Genomic DNA, 16,626 nt, shown 5'->3' on the forward strand with positions numbered 1-16,626 from the left:
CTGTCTTCTGTGCATGCCCTTGGCCTTTTTGTGTATTTGAAATAATTGACGGGGAGTGTGTTTGTGTGGCTATTTGTTGCTACTTCTTCCTCTCATTGGCAAGTTTGAAGAGGCACTTTTAATTATCTTCATCAGCTAATGCAAAAGACAAATATCTGCTCTGTTTGGGATTGACCGCATCTTTTCAAAAATTGTGACTTCAATCATTATAAGATTAAATTTATCCTCTTTTTTCTCAATTTGACTGGTTCTGTTAATGACCTTTTGAAATGACCTTAATCCATACTGTTGTTATATATGTTATTATCCAGAGTTTTAGTATACCTAATATAGGTTAACTGAATTCATGTGTTGTCCTGGATCTGAAAATAACAATAAAGACAGAAATAATGAGCGAAGTTGTCATCTTACCTCCAAATTGAAAAGTAAGCTTATATGTTATCTTTTCCACCGCGTCTGTAGAAGCATGGCATTGTGTACTCCACTCTTTGATCTCACAACTCAGGTTGGAAATTAAACTCTCCAATTTCTCTAAGAGATGTTTTTCATATGAAGCAATTTTATCGGTCTTGCAGCTTTCAGCTGTGAATTCAGATGACAGATGTAGGCTCTTATCTGGTATATGATACACTATTTATAATGAAAAAGAAAAAAAAATGTCACGACATTGCATATGAATTATTCAAATTATCCCGATCAATTTCCATCAAACATAAAACATGTGTCAATATGTAATCTAATCTACATGTTATTTGATGAATATATCAGTGCTTGCAGATTTATGCGGGAATTGAACTCTCTTCTAGTCTATTCTGGAAGGAATGAAGTCTCTCATTACTATCAATATATATTTTCAAGGACATGAAGGGGAACCTCGTCCCCATCAAAATCTCTACCCAGGAATAATCCAAAGTTATTTCAAACTTTATACTCAAGTATAAGCCTACCTGAATATAAGCCGAGGCACCTAATTTTATCACAAAACTGGGAAAACCTATTAACTCGAGTATAAGACGAGGGTGGGAAATGCAGCAGCTACTGGCAAATTTCAAAAATAAAAATAAATATAGATACTAATAAAATTACATTATTTGAGGCATCAATAGGTTAAATGTTTTTGAATGTTTACATAAAATTGTAATTTGTGATAATAATAATAAGACTTTAATAAGATAAGACTGTCTAAGTCTGATTATCAGGAGCACCTTCACACAACTAAAACTTGTGCGCCCGTACAAGTTTTGAGACGCTAGATTTAGCCACGGTAGTCAACGCCTTGGTTTACTTCCCGTCTGGACTACTGCAATGCTCTCTACGTGGGGCTGCTTTGGAAGATAATTCGGAAGCTGCAACTAGTTCAGACATCAGTGGTCAGGTTACTAACCAGAGCGCCATACTGTGAGAGGATGACTCTAATGTTGCGGCAGCTCCACTGGCTGTCTATCTGCTTCCAGGATAAATACAAAGTACTGGTTGTTAATTATAAAGCCTTAAATGGTTTGGGTCCAGACTATTTGCAGAGCTGCATCTCCGTATACAAATTGGCTCGAGCTTTGCAATCTGAGAAAGAGGCCCTGCTCTTGGTCCCACCCTCATCCCAAGCACGGCTGGTGGGAACAAGAGAGGGGGCTTTTTCTGTGATCGCTACTCGCTTCTGGAACTCCCTCCTGAAAGTTAGTTTATATGAGTTTTTAAGTTTTATCTTTGCTATTTTGCTTGTTATTAAGTTTTAAAGTCAGGTCATTTATGTATTGTTTGATGTGATCTGCTTTGTTCTAATTTGTTTATATCTTTCTCCTTGCTGACACTGAATGTTTACCATATATGTTGGAAACTGTCCTGAGTCCTTCCGGGGAGCTAGGGCGGTCTACAAATAAAGTTTCATCATTATTTCTTATTATATTGTGAGCATCTAAATCATATTGTGCACATTATAATGCAACTCTTAATGAGCCCTTGTTGATTTTGAATCTTCCATCATTCTTTTTTTAAAATTATTTTTATTGCAAGATTTGTAAGCAACAGTGTTACATTTTCTTTAACATATATATATCATTTTTCTTGATACAATAAAAACCAAATTGACTATTATGGATGGTTAGGGGAGGGGAGGAGCGGGGGGGTTGGGCAGGGACTACGAGGGGAGGGAAAGGAACAAAAGGAGAAAAAAGGGGGGAAAGGAAGAGAGAATGATAAATAAAAAACAAAACAAAACAAAAAAACAAAAAAAACAACAACAAAAACCTATAGACACAGTTGCTATAATTTTCCTACTACTTCCAGAGTCCATACCGTGGTGTTTTTTCTTTTGCTTTTTATGTTCTCCTTTATAGTTGTATAGATAACCATACATTTGCCTTTTAGAATCGCCCTGGGGTTATCAATAATCCAACTTTATATACATATTTATTTTTTCTTTTCGTAAGTAATCTATCAGTGGTTTCCAATCCGTTCTATTAATTGCTATTCTGTCCTGGGCCATTTTTTGTGTAAGAATGTCCATGTTCATAATGTCCAATATTTTAGAGATCCATTGTTCGGTATTGGGAGTTTCCTCAAGTTTCCATGTCTGTGCCAATATAATTCTAGCCGCAGTCGTAAAATAAAATATAAGTTTATCTGTGTTTTTATCTACGTGTGGATCTGTAATTCCCAATAAGAAAATTTCAGGTTTGAATTCAAATTGTTTTTGTAGAATTTTCATAATTTTTTATACACTTTGTATCAAATGTTTTTTTACCCTTTTGCACTCCCACCACATGTGGACGAAAGTGCCAGTCTTCTTTCCACATTTCCAACACTTCTCATCCATTTTTCCTTTATTATATAATGCCAATTTCTTCGGAGTCAAGTACCACATGTAGAACATTTTATACCAATTCTCCTTGATTTCCACTGAATATGCATACCCTAATTTCTTTATCTATAACTCCTCCCATTGACTCATGCTGATAGTGTGTCCAACTGTTCTGGCCCATTTTACCATCTTCCATCTTCCATCATTCTGCTTGATATCCTAGTGATAAGCAATGGGGGGAGGGGCTTCTCCTTGTCCATTTTTCCTCACATAATGTGCAATTTTCTATACCTCTATTGTGCCTCTTCATACTTATCTTTTTTTCTTAATATAAAAAAGCTTGAAACTCAATACACTTCACTTATAGATAAGCCAAGCTCTTTATTATTTTCATTGGCTTTATTTCCATCTATTCTACCACCCTTTCCTCCACCAATAATTTGTTATACTTGTTTCCTACATTTCAGCAAGCTGTTCAGTTTCGAAATGATGCTTTCTTTTCTTTTAGCTTCTTAATCACACTGGACTTGAACTTTGCAGAGTACTTTTTCCTAGTTTTATGGTTAGTTGAGCTTAAGTTATTTTAATAATCTCAGGGTTCTGGAGACTGCAGAACTTTTCCTGTTTTATAGCATATGTGTTAGTCAATCTTAAATTATTTTAATAATTTCTCCATTTCTAGAGACTTCTGGATTTCCCCGTTTTATTGTTAAATAGGATTATACTGGACTTGCTAGTCATGTACCTACATATAAATTGAATTTGACAACATTGTGGCCACTGTTTTCAATCAGTTCGGCATCATTAATTTTGCAGCATACCCTAAATGCCACTTAAAATTAAGTTCAAGGACCACTGGGCTGGGACTTAGTTTCACAAACAACTTTTCTGAGGCACATTCCCCTTTATTTTGGCAATGGGAAAATATCAACGTGTACCCATAATTTTGGTTCTTTCCAGGTTTATTTCCCATACTCCCCTAATTAACTTTAAACTTTACTGAATGTTCTTTAGATTTAGCACCAATATAAAAGTGATTATATAAACAATACATAGCATGAAGTAGAAAACATTTACTAAGCATGCAGGGTATTACTTTTCAGAACAGTTGCTTTCTTATAACTAACTAAACAAGCAGATGTCTATAATCTACAGTGAAACATAACAAGGAAAGTATGGTATATAATATAGTATAAAGTAATAGATATATAAGTTCTATATTTGTAATGTAATATTATCTACTATATAAACAAATTTTAGTGACAACTGTTTTCCAAATTGCAAAAGAAGGGGATTATGGTGTCATATTAACATCAATTTAAACTGGATTTGAGTGGAATCGGTGGTAGATCATAGCCCCGTCCCTGTAAAATCTCTCACGTCTACTAGTCTATATATATAAAAGGGTAATGAAATTTCGGCCTAGGACAAAACAACAAAACTACACATTCCAGAAACACTAAACTTGGCAGCACAACCCCTCATCCATGCCTCTACGTTCATACAACAAAAAGAAAAGAAAAATTAAGTCCTAATTAGAGGGAGAGGCATAATGGTTTTTATCCCATTGCTGCCAATTAGAAGGCTATATAACCCATTTATAATGGACTTAATGTCAGGTGAAAACCTTTACCCTTTACCTTAACTACTACCAATTCCTCAATACTTTATTTCCCATACCACCATACTTCGCCACAGCAACGCGTGGCCGGGCACAGCTAGTAGTATATATAGCAACGTATACTCTACTTAAGGTATCCAATACTTGTATTCTCATTCACTGAATCAGTATAGTTCTTAACATAAAAGTGTACAATTTGGCAACACTTACAAAGATATTACAGAAAAATTATTACCGTTTCTAGTTTTAATTCCAGTTTTGCCAAATAGAAATGAAAACCAAACAAAGTCTTATTGTCGACTTAATAATAATCTAAAGTGCTGTCTCGGCGTTGAATCGAGTTAATTACCAGTTCTTAACATACAAATATACAATTTGGCAACCATTCACATAAGTCTTAAAGTAAAATCGAATAAATGAAAACCAAAAAAACCTTACTGCTGTCTTGATAAGGTTCTCAAATGTTACTGGAGCGTTGATAAAGTCAATTAAGTAAATAACATAACATATGTATAAGTTCTTCGTAGAGTAACTCCTTATAACCACACTCTCCCCATTTTAATTTCGACTTTCTTTAATGCAAGGTGGTCTATGTGTTTTTGCATCTTATCAAAAACTCCTACAGAGAAGTGTATTTTTTCCAGAACAGGTAAGGTAATAAAATATCTTATTTATTATACCCTATTCCTTTAGCAGACCATAGTGTATGCCTTCGCCAGCACTTTATGGGACAATAGTTCTGGGATCTACCTCACCCTGATTGAATCTGACACTATTTGCACTTTTTTTGGCCAGTTCTTTTTTAGAGCCGACCCAGGATTTTATCATAGTATATTTATTGTATCTTGACCCATGACTTGTTTTATTGTTGATTGATTGTTTTATTGTTATGTTTTTATATTGTTTGTGACCTGGGCTTGGCCCCATGTAAGCCGCTCCGAGTCCCTTCGGGGAGATGGTACGGGGTATAATAATAATAATAATAATAATAATAATAATAATAATAATAATAAATAGACTAATTTGGGCCAATTTATATGCATACTTTCTGGGCCACAGCTGCAATCCAATCATTAAAGATAATGACTGGTTATGAGGGGAGCATTAGCCCCGCAGTCACCCACAAGGTGGCACTCCTGCATACCTTTGGGTGCCATGCTTTTGTTGGCACTTGATATTCAGATAGACACTGCTTTACTGAGGGTCTAACTAAAAGCAATTAAAACAAAGAAGACTATTTAGCACTGCTTTTTGTGGTAAATTGAATTAGCAGAATGAAACAGCAATCTCACTACTTACTCCTGCCATTTAAGCAGAAGTTGGTCTTGTTCCTTAACATATTGCAAGCACCCGATTTGTCCTGTTCAGAAGGAAACAATGGTTAAGTAACCAGGCTGAGGGTGTGCCTTTCTAGGCAGCATTGTAGTTATTATCCTCTCTGCTTAGAGAGACAGATATGGTGAGCCACAGAGGGGAGGTGTCAATGCTGCCTGATCTTACTTGTGTAATTTCATCTCTAACCATAACAGTTGAGGAGAGCACGATCAGTGGCACCATGGGGTTTTAAGCAGAACAGTAGAGGAAACGAAGTTATAATCTACAACATTAGTGTCAATAGTAGTTGTATTTTTAAGATTCCTCACACATACAGCCAGAGTAGCGAAAGACTTGCTAAATGGACCATGTATTCTACAGCAGGACTTTAAAAACTTTTTCATGCACAACCCCTTTGTTCTGAGAAATTTTTTACATGATCCTGGGTAGATAGGTATACAAAGTAAGATATAAAGGTAAAGGTTTCCCTTGAGGTTAAGTCCAGTCATGTCTGACTCTGGGGGTTGGTGCTCATCTCCATTTCTAAGCCGAAGAGCTGGCGTTGTCCATAGACACCTCCAAGATCATGTGGTTGGCATGACTGCACGGAGCGCCGTTACCTTCCCGCCGGAGCGGTACCTATTGATCTACTCACATTGGCGTGTTTTCGAACTGCTAGGTTGGCAGGAGCTGGAGCTAACAGCGGCCGCTCCCGCTGCTCCCGGGGTTTAAACCTGGGACCTTTCGGTCTCCAGCTCAGTGCTTTAACGCACTTCGCCACCGGGGCTCTAAACAGATATAGAAACCAAAAATCTACTAATTATACTATGTAACAAAATTTGCTATTTCCTGTTTAATTGTGCAATACTTACTTTGAAAGTAGTTGTTATATTCCATAAACTTTGTTTTTATGGCTATGTTGAATTGGTTGAAACTCAATGAAATATTCATTGGGAAACTATAGCAAAATGTACTGCAGGATTTCCCACAAAAACAAAGTTTTTGCAGATTAACAAACGCTTTCCATGTTTTTTATGATGGAACCAATTAGGAAATGACATTTATAACCCAGGGAAAAAGCATGTTACATAGTGTTAGCAATCAGCATTTGCAAGGCTTGCTAAATGGGTTGATTTCACCTTTCTATGAAGTACATCCAAATATTTGCTGTACATTGTTGCTAACAGATTCATGCAAATGTTAAAATCAGCCACTAAGTGACATTCAAAAACCTTTTACTGTTGCCAAATTTTGTGACCCCAACATTGAGCTTAGGGGACCCCATTTGGGGTCAGAAGCAACAATTTAAGGAAACTGTGTTCTACAGTATCTGGAGAGGATCAGGTTGGCGAATGCAGTCTATGGTAGAACATTTTGCAACAAGGTGCTCATTAATCAGCAAAACTGTTCATTTGGTCTGGAAAAAATTGAGTACAGTTGGCCTTCCACTTTCAGGAAGAATAAGGGTGCAAGACTGCTTTGAACGGGGCCGGGTTGTGGCGCAGGCTGGTTAGTAGCCAGCTGCAATAAATCACTATGACTAAGAGGTCATGAGTTTGAGGCCAGCCCATAAAAATAGCACCTGTTCATTGTTGACCTAAGCAACCCAAAAGATAGTTGCATCTATCAAGTAAGAAATTTAGGTACCACTCTGTGGGGAAGCTAATTTAACTAAATTTAGTAAAGGTTAAGGTAAAGGTTTTTCCCTGACGTTAAGTCCAGTCATGACCGACTCTGGGGGTTGGTGCTCATCTCCATTTCTAAGCCGAAGAGCCGCCGTTGTCCATGGACACCTCCAAGGTCATGTGGCCGGCATGACTGCATGGAGTGCCGTTATGGTAAATTAATGACACCATAAAAATTCCACCAGCGTGCGGAAAGGAACGAGAAAGTCCACATCACAGTAGATGATGAAGCAGCTGCTCCCCCTGTGGCTGGAATTGAGCATACCCTCAGGAAGCTGGAGAAGGTTAAATTGCCTCTGTCTGTGTGTTCATATTGCATTGAATGTTTGCCTTGTATGTGTACAATGTGATCTGCCCTGAGTACCCTTCGGGGTGAGAAGGGCGGAATATAAATACTGTAAATAAAAAGGGGGAAAAACACAACTAACTCTAGGCTCCCTCAAATTGTATTTAGCACATACTAAAAGTAACTGTACTTGCAATTTGACCGGGCTTGGCTTTGCTTAAGTGCAGGAGGGGAAGGGGATGAGATGAGGGAGCATGAAAGGAGGGCAGACGGCAGAAGTAGAGCCATTGCAACCCTTTCTTGCTGGCCTTACCCTCTGCCCACCACAACCACCATCCCACTCTGGCTCTTTTGTCTTCCCCTCCCCATCCTGTCCACTCTCAATATCCTGGGTACTTTGCACCACTGTCCTTATACACCCTGCTTTTCCATCTCGTTCACTCTCCCCAGACAGGGTGAGTGAGTATGTGAGTGAATGCACATGCACACCCTCACTCCCTCCTTTTACTCCCCCTGCCCATCCGCAGGTACTGAGTCCAAACATTTCTTGATCATCTCACTTTGAAAATATCTCATAGTTATTTACATCTGCAACTAATGCAGCTAGAAATTCCCAGCTGAAATGTTTATGATGATTCTGCAGAACAATTTTCTGGACAGCATTTTAAAAATACTTAATTAACAGTATTTAGGCTTCAATTTTTAAAAACATCAAGAATAAACACTACCACATTCATTTCAGTCTGGCTTGTAGTAATAGGTAAAGGTAAAGGTTTCCCCTGACGTTAAGTCCAGTCGTGACCGACTCTGGGGGTTGGTGCTCATCTCCATTTCTAAACCGAAGAGCCGGCGTTGTCCATAGACATCCCCAGGTCATGTCGCCGGCATGACTGCATGGAGCGCTGTTACCTTCCTGACCTATTGATCTACTCACATTTGCATGTTTTCGAACTGCTAGGTTGGAAGGAGCTGGGGCTAACAGCGGGCACTCATTCCACTCCTGGGATCTGAACCTGGGACCTTTTTGTCTGCAAGTTCAGCAGCTCAGCGCTTTAACACACTGTGCCACCAGAGCTTGTAGTAATATCATGTCCCAAACTGACAATGTCTTAAATTTGCCATTAATGATAGTTGTGATGTAATTTACAGCCCAGTTTTTGAAATGACCACTCTTAATAGAAATTTTCGTACCTGTCTTATTTCTCAGCTACGCTATTCACAGCTCAGAGAGCGGTTTATGCATAGTTATGGTTTAAAAATAAAAGAATAGAACATGAAAGTCCTTTGAAGACTAAGCTTCCTTGGTGGTCTCCTCAAGACAAAGAGCACTGGAGAAAGTAGTCCTCAAAGAGGAGAGGAAAAAACAAGTAGAGAGAAAGTATCCTTAAGAGGGTGGAAAATTAAACTAGCCTTCCAATTAAAAATCTTCAGGCCATTAGCTCAGGATGCAGTGAACTTTTAAGTAGGAAAATGATTGCTTTGATTCACTTTGCTATTACCATTTATTCTTTTAGGAGACAGTCACTAGCAATTTTAAATATCCCAAGATGAAAGATTTCCCCCCATAAATTGCACTGCAAGAAACATAAAACATCTGTTATTTAACATTATATTGATCACAATGGCATCACTAGAGTTGGTGTCACCACCATGGACCTCCTGTACTGGGACCATACCGCAATATTGTAGCTATGCCGCCAGAAAATAGGACAAAATCAACAACACATACAGCAGTGTGTGCTTGTAGTTCATGCAGATGAAACTATGTGATTCGAAGCACTGTTGTAATTGGATAATAATGTCATCTCTGTGCACATGAGCATTAGAAAATTCAACAAGGAAATCAACACAGAATTTTAGCTTTGTAGGTAAATTGTCAGTACATGTAAGTTAGGCTAACGAAAAAGATGTCTGTGGTTTATGCCTAACTTCAAATGTATTTTTAAATCAAAAATAATAAAATTCTGGTGAGTTAGGATATATCACATATAAACGTCATGTGTACAAAACTGTAGAGATACTTGGAACCAAAATTACTGAAGCCTTACCATATACCATGAAATGAATTTCTGTAGTCAGTTGTTCGGTGTTATATAGATAATTCACTTTGCAGGTATACCTCCCGGAATCACTGCTTTTAATGCTATAAATCTCCAAATTACCATCTTCACTCAGAAGAAATTTTTTTGATCCTGGAAATCAAAATATGCAATCAAACACATTTAATAATTTGACATAGGTCAACAATGCAAAGTAACTAGTCATAAAGCCACAGACACATAAAGTTTGCATTTCTTAGAGTCACAAATGTCCTCTATCCTTAAGTCCAAAGTACATTAGGATTCTCTATAATAGTGCACTCCTTGTTGATGCACGTCCTTCTAGTCATTTATCAATGTATGGAGACCCTAACGCAGTGGTGGCAAACCTAAGGCACACGTGCCAGAAGGCGCATGCAGTGCCTTCTCTCCTGGCATACAAAAAAAGTGAAAGAACAATACAATATTCAAAATGAAGAACAATTTTAATCAACCTAAAATGACCAGTATTTCAATGGGAAGTGTGGCCCTTCTTTTAGATAGTCAGGTTAGTTATGATTGTTGTTGTTGTGTACCTTCAATTTGTTTCAGACTTAGGGCAACCCTAGGTCTAAGGTTTAGAACGGGGCCCAGGACAATGATGTTATTGGGCCGCATCCGGCCCGCAGGCCTTAATTTTTGAATACGTGCACTAGCTCAAGCACTCAAAGGAGCAACTTCAGCTTTTGGAGTATTTTGGAGTTTCAGATAAGGGATACTCAAGCTGTAACCCCTGGGCACATGCCACATTGCTGAATTACAGAAAACACAGATGTAACCAATGCTGCTTTGGGAAACATAATCAGAATTATTTGAGTCCATCACAGTTGTAGAGAAACATCCATATAAAATGCATACTCTTAATTATATATGCAATTAAAATAATTGCTACCTCTAGTGATGAGTCCCAGAGGTCCCATCCACAGGTATTTGGGATCAGTTATTCCTTCCATTAATAGCTTTTCAGTCAAGCAGGTCAAAATTAAATTGTGTGAATCAATAAGAACAAATACTGGAACTAAAGTGGGAAAAAATATTAATGACGTTACAAATGGGAATAGACAGAAGTAAAACAGATAGTATTTTACATTAGATCTTTGCCCTGTGCATTAAAATGTGTGGAGTTGTGCGTGATGAACTTCTACAAAGTGGCCAACTCCAGGTAAAGTCTGAGACTCCCAAAAAAGATTAATGGAAATGCACCTATTAGTTTCGATACTGTGGCGCCCAGAGTAAGAATAAGCTGAACTTTCTTTGTTTGGTGAATGAACAACTTACTTAGGCGATCCCTCGTAGTTCGAGGATGATGGTCCTCCATTTCTTGGACAGGTGGCTGGGCCTTCCGCCGCTGCCAGTACTTATCAGCAATTTGTTTGGGGGGGGGGGCGCCAAAATTCGGGAGGGGCGCCAAAATTCCGGTAGCCTACTCCCGAAAATGACCTTGGGGCAGCTCTGCGCTAGAAACATTTCCATGTGTATGGTTTCAATTGTGTGTTTGGATTGAGCAGACTATGGGAAAATCTGATGGTGGTAAAGATCCGGAGCAGGAACCTTTCAGTCCAGTCATAGCTTTTTCAATTGGGCTACCCTTACTTTCTTTACCAGGTCTGTTGGGCTACCCTTACTTTCTTTACCATTAGGACACCCATCTGCACATGCTATAAAATCCAGAATGATGTGAATTATAGGGGGGGTTAGAAAATAAACACCCCTAATGCACATCGCAACACGCATCCACATGGAAATCACATGTTTAAAAAGTCAGGAGAAAATCCAAAACCAGTGAGTTAGAAGATGAATTCCATCACCGATTCTCATCTGATTGACTGCTGCTGTTCAGCACATTTCTCCCAATGGGATAAAGAAAAAAAATGTCATTCTGTGGGATCGATTCAGCATAAGGGCAGCTTTCGGGATGCTGTGGGGGCTTTTTAGCTGTTCCCAGGGTGTGTGTGGAGACTCTCCGTAATGGAACTGGATTTCGTTAATCTACATTCTGATATGAATGATGTGGCTGTGCAAAAGATGCCTGTGTCTACCATATAATCAAGTTCAAAGTTCTGGATTTTATATGGAAGTGTAGATGAGGACTAAGACATTTGGATCACCTGTTTTTTCTTCCTTTCCAGATACTTGATTAGAACTCTGCTGAACTTCTGTGACAGCTGTAGTAACTTCAAATGAAGTTTCTTCATCTGGTGATATTTCTGTGGTTTCTGTCTTCAAATGTACCGCTTAGAGAAGGAAACAACAGATGTGAAAGTTTTAAAAATCTATTTGGATCCTAGCATTCTCATGTGCAATATTATATTAAATAATACATAAATAGTATTTTGGAAAGCTGTGAATGATGAAATACAAAAAATGACATGGTTAATAGTATAATTTCTAGCATCCTTTCAAGATTCAGTTTCAGTTTTGGTGTAGTACAGTGGCTAAAAGTCTGAGCTATGAATTATGAAGTCATGGGTTTAGATGTCAGCTGTAACACTGTTAACTTGGTACTTGAGTCGCTTTCTACACTGCCATATAATCCAGATTATAAAATAGATAATCAACATTGAAGTATGAATCTATACTGCCTCTGAAACTCCCTCTGGAAGGAGATCAGAATGGCCCCATCCCTGTCCTCTTTTAGAAAGCAAAAAACCCCTTCCCATGTACCCAAAAATATGGAAATGGGAATGTTTAAAGATCCAGTTTTTTGTAATAAGGAATGGAATTTAGATACGGCTTTTAATGTGTTAATTATTTTTCTTATGAGACGGGTTTTTATTGTTGAATGTTTTTATTTATTGGAATTGTCAAGTCTATTGTGGTACTTTTACAGCATTGAATGTTTGTCTTTTATGTTGTGAACCGCCCTAAGTCCCATGGGAAGATAGAGTGGGATAGAAATAAAGTATTAAAGTATTTAAAAAACCAAAAAAAATAGTGTCTTCCCTTCCCCACAATCTTTAGGATTAACAATATCTTTAGAATATCATCTTCTTTAACAGCCATAGAGTAGAGTAGATTTGTATTAGATTTGGCACAAATGAGACCAGAAGAAAAATGGTACAGGATCCATGATTATATTTATATTTCTGCCCAATCATGTCTTCTTTTCCAGATACAGTAGAGTCTCACTTATCCAACAGTCGCTTATCCAATGTTCTGGATTATCCAACACAACCTGCCTTTTAGTAGTCAGTGTTTTGTAGTCAATCTTTTCAATACATTGTGATGTTTTGGTGCTAAATTTGTAAATACAGTACTGTAATTACTACATAACATTGCTGTGTATTGAAATGTGTTTTCTGTCAAATTTGTTGTCAAACTGATGTTTTTGTGCTTAAATTTTAAAATCATAATGTAATTTTCTTTAATCCCTCCTTATTATCCAACATATTCACTTATCCAACGTTCTGCCGGCCCGTTTATGTTGGATAAGTGAGACTCTACTATACCATATTCCATTTTTTCCGCCCTCAAAAGACACTTAGCATTCTGTGGCCACCGAGAATGTTCATTTCCCATTGTGTTATTTAAGATTTCCTTAAATTGTCCAACTCACATTTTTATGCTACCTGTAGAAAGGTGGGGTTACCCCAAAGTAAAAATCTACCTTTTGTTTTATTTCTGTTTGGGCTACATATATTTCAATACTCAGACCCCTTCTACGGACCCTTCTACACTGCTATATAAAATCCAGATTATCTTCTTACAACTGGATTATATGGCAGTGTAGACTCATACAATCCAGTTCAAAGCAGATAATGTGGATTATCGGCTTTGATAATCTGGATTGTATGGCAGTATAAAAGGGGCCTGAGAAAGATGATAGTGAAACACTTCACAAAAAAATATTTGATGGAATCCCTTTGTAACTGAGGCTCCATCTACACTGCCATATAATCCAGTTTCTTATCCCAGATTGTCTGCTTTGAACTGGATTACATGGCAGTGTGGACTCATATGATCCAGTTCAAAGCAGATAATCTGGAATTGGAAACTGGGTCATGTGGCAGTGTAGATCCAGCCCAAGAGACAAGGAAACAATATCCCTCTTCAATAGTAAAAAGGCTCAGCTCGTCTTTCTCTTTTCTGTTTTGAGCTACTTACTGTTTTCCATTACTGTGGAAGGGAGAAGACACAACAATAATATAAGTGTCAAAGGGAGCTGCATGCCACATAGCCGATGCTGTGGAGAGGCAGTTATTGTTGCCATAGCCCCCAGTTCTGGTTCTTTTTTAATTGTTGTAACAGTTCTAACTGTTCACTCAAGCAGAAGAGTTTATACTGTAAAGCAGCCCTTGGTAAAAGGATTTTAACAATGACTCCATTAAATTCAAATTATCAAGGACCTGTTCCTGTTACTGGAGGGAAACAGAGGTGCACTGATTTTGGTTTGGGGTCTGGCCTTCCACCCAAATGGATGAGCAGAGCATTTTACTAATGAAGATCTAATTTGTGGCTTTGGAGAAAAGAAAACAAGAGTTGACAACAATGTACAATAAAATACATTCAAAATCCACTAGCAATACTTTTGTTGGACCAACTAATGCACAAATTATGGGGCCGTGGTGGAACAGCAGGTTAAACCGCTGAGATGCAGAACGTGCTGACTGAAGGGTTGGTGGTTCAAATCCTCGGAGTGGGGTGAGCTCCCGTTGTTAGCCCCATCTTTTGCCAACCTAGTGGTATGAATACATGCAAATGTGAGTAGATCAATAGGTACCGCTCCAGCGGGAAGGTAATAGCGCTCCATGCAGTCATGATGGCCACATTATCTACATGTCTACTGACAACGTTGGCTCTTCGGCTTAGAAATGGAAATGATCACTACCCCCAAGATGCAGACTCAACTAGACTTAATGTCAAGGGGAAACCTTTGCCTTTATTTAATGCACAACATACATCACAAACAATTTTGAAGCTCCATTGTTTCTTCATCAGGCAAAGGTGGAGAAAAAAAATGATGTGTCACAGGCCTACAGTTTGTCAATATGTTTTTGTTGTTTTGATGTTTTGATATCCCTCCAGACCATTAGTTTTGATGGTCTGGAGAGATATCCATTTAGGTAGAGACGATTCCTCCCTTTGACTATGTGAGCTCTGGGAGACAAAGGGCTCTTTCACACAGCCATATCAAAATATCAAGGCACAAAATCCCACAAATATCTGCTTTGAACTGGGATATCTGAGTCCACACTGCCATATATTTCAGTTTAAAGCAGATAATGTGGGATTGGAAGGGGTCAAAGAGTTGGACTTCCAAGTCTGAAAAGTGAAAAAGGGATTAAAAAAAAACAAACAAAAAACAAGATATGGTTGATAATAATAATAATGATACTTTATTTGTACCCTGCTCTATCTCCCCAGGAGACTCAGAGCGGTTTCCAACAAAAGTAACAAAATGGCAAACATTCAATGCTGAAAACAGACAATGATAATTCAAATCAAAGCAGCGGATAAAAAAAATCTCAGAATAAACTTATAAAACTAAATAAAAATAATATGTAATTGAACTTAAAAATACATAATAAACATAATATAGTATTTTTCGCTAAGCTCAGTCATCAGTGATAAACATGAGCCAGTGAGAAAATTAAGAGAAGTCTCCACAATAATAATAATAATAATAATAATAATAATAATAATAATAATAATGATAATTTTTAAAAATCTGAAAACAAATTAAAAACAAAAAGTCCCCACTAAAGCCCAGGAGGAACACAATCAAAAGTTGAGCATCATCGGCAGAAAAGTCAGCAGTCCCAAGCCAAGCCAAGCCTGGTTTCAGTACTAAGTTGATGGCCAAAGGGGAGCTGGTTGGTAAAATTGCCCAGTACTGTCTTCCTATAAGGAATCGGTGACTAGAAGTAATTTCGGGCTAATGGCTATCTAGCAACGAAGTCATGACACAGTAGCGGTAAATGGCAGCCATGGCAGAGCAGCTCTGCTGCACCAGCCTCTCCAGGTCAATGCTGGGCAGTGGGAGGAAAAGCCGAGTAGGGTGTATTCTCAGAGAAGCTGCCAATCAAGTCGCAGCACTCATTTTTTTCACTGATGGTCTGGTATCCGTGAGACCATAGGCATCCAGATGGACTTAGGCCCTCAGGAAAACGCTAGTCAGCCGGGCAGCCAATAAAAAAGGTCGCTCTGGAGGCATTAAGGATGACAGAAGGGCCTCTCAGTGGCTGTTGGATAGTAAAGGTAAAGGTTTTCTCCTGACATTAAGTCTAGTCGTGTCCAACTCTGGGGGGTTGGTGCTCATCTCCATTTCTAAGCCAAAAAGTCGGTGTTGTCCGTAGACGCCTCCAAGGTCATGTGGCCGGCATGACTGCATGGAGCGCTGTTACCTTCCCGCCAGAGCGGTACCTATTGATCTACTCACATTTGCATGTTTTCGAACTGCTAGGTTGGCAGAAGATGGGGCTAACAGCGGGATCTCACCCCACTCCCCGGATTCAAACTACCAACCTTTCAGTCATTCAGCAGCTCAGTGGTTTAACCCGCTGCACCATTGGGGGCTCCCCAGCTGTTGGATACTTTTTGCTTATTCCTGAATGTCTAGATGCAGTTAGCAGACTAGGCCCCTTCCACACAGCTGTATAAAATCCACATTGAACTGGATTATATGGCAGTGTGAACTCAAATAACCTAGTTAAAAGCAGATATTGTGGATAATCTGCTTTAATAATCTGGGTTATATGGCTGTGTGGAAGGATCCTCAGTAGTCTCTTGCAGAACACACAATGCAGTCCCAAAACTAAGAAAAACAATCAGGAAAGGGGTGTGTGTGTGTATGAAGAAAGAGTGAATTGTTTTCCTACTGTGGTAAATGAAAACAAATAGAAACT

General features: G+C 38.4%; 1 protein-coding gene across 7 annotated transcripts in view; it reads right to left on the reverse strand.

The window, feature by feature from the left end:
- The window catches only part of LOC103279179 (zona pellucida-binding protein 2), a 44,917-nt gene that overhangs the window by 17,866 nt on the left and 10,425 nt on the right, over window positions 1-16,626 (reverse strand). For 6 of the 7 annotated variants that reach the window (XM_008112969.3, XM_062957893.1, XM_008112973.3 and 3 more), the window contains exons 2-5: window positions 11,890-12,015; window positions 10,674-10,799; window positions 9,752-9,895; window positions 412-630 (exon numbers count right to left, since the gene is read on the reverse strand). In XM_008112969.3, the coding sequence (XP_008111176.2) occupies window positions 412-630; window positions 9,752-9,895; window positions 10,674-10,734 (424 nt within the window). In that variant the 5' untranslated portion in view covers window positions 10,735-10,799; window positions 11,890-12,015. Of the gene's footprint in view, window positions 1-411; window positions 631-9,751; window positions 9,896-10,673; window positions 10,800-11,889; window positions 12,016-14,501; window positions 15,329-16,626 lie in introns of those variants that run through there. The other variant, XM_062957890.1, reaches the window with a different exon arrangement.

Source organism: Anolis carolinensis, chromosome 6 (genome assembly GCF_035594765.1).
Source record: "Anolis carolinensis isolate JA03-04 chromosome 6, rAnoCar3.1.pri, whole genome shotgun sequence".
Classification (NCBI taxonomy): Eukaryota; Metazoa; Chordata; class Lepidosauria; order Squamata; family Dactyloidae; genus Anolis; species Anolis carolinensis.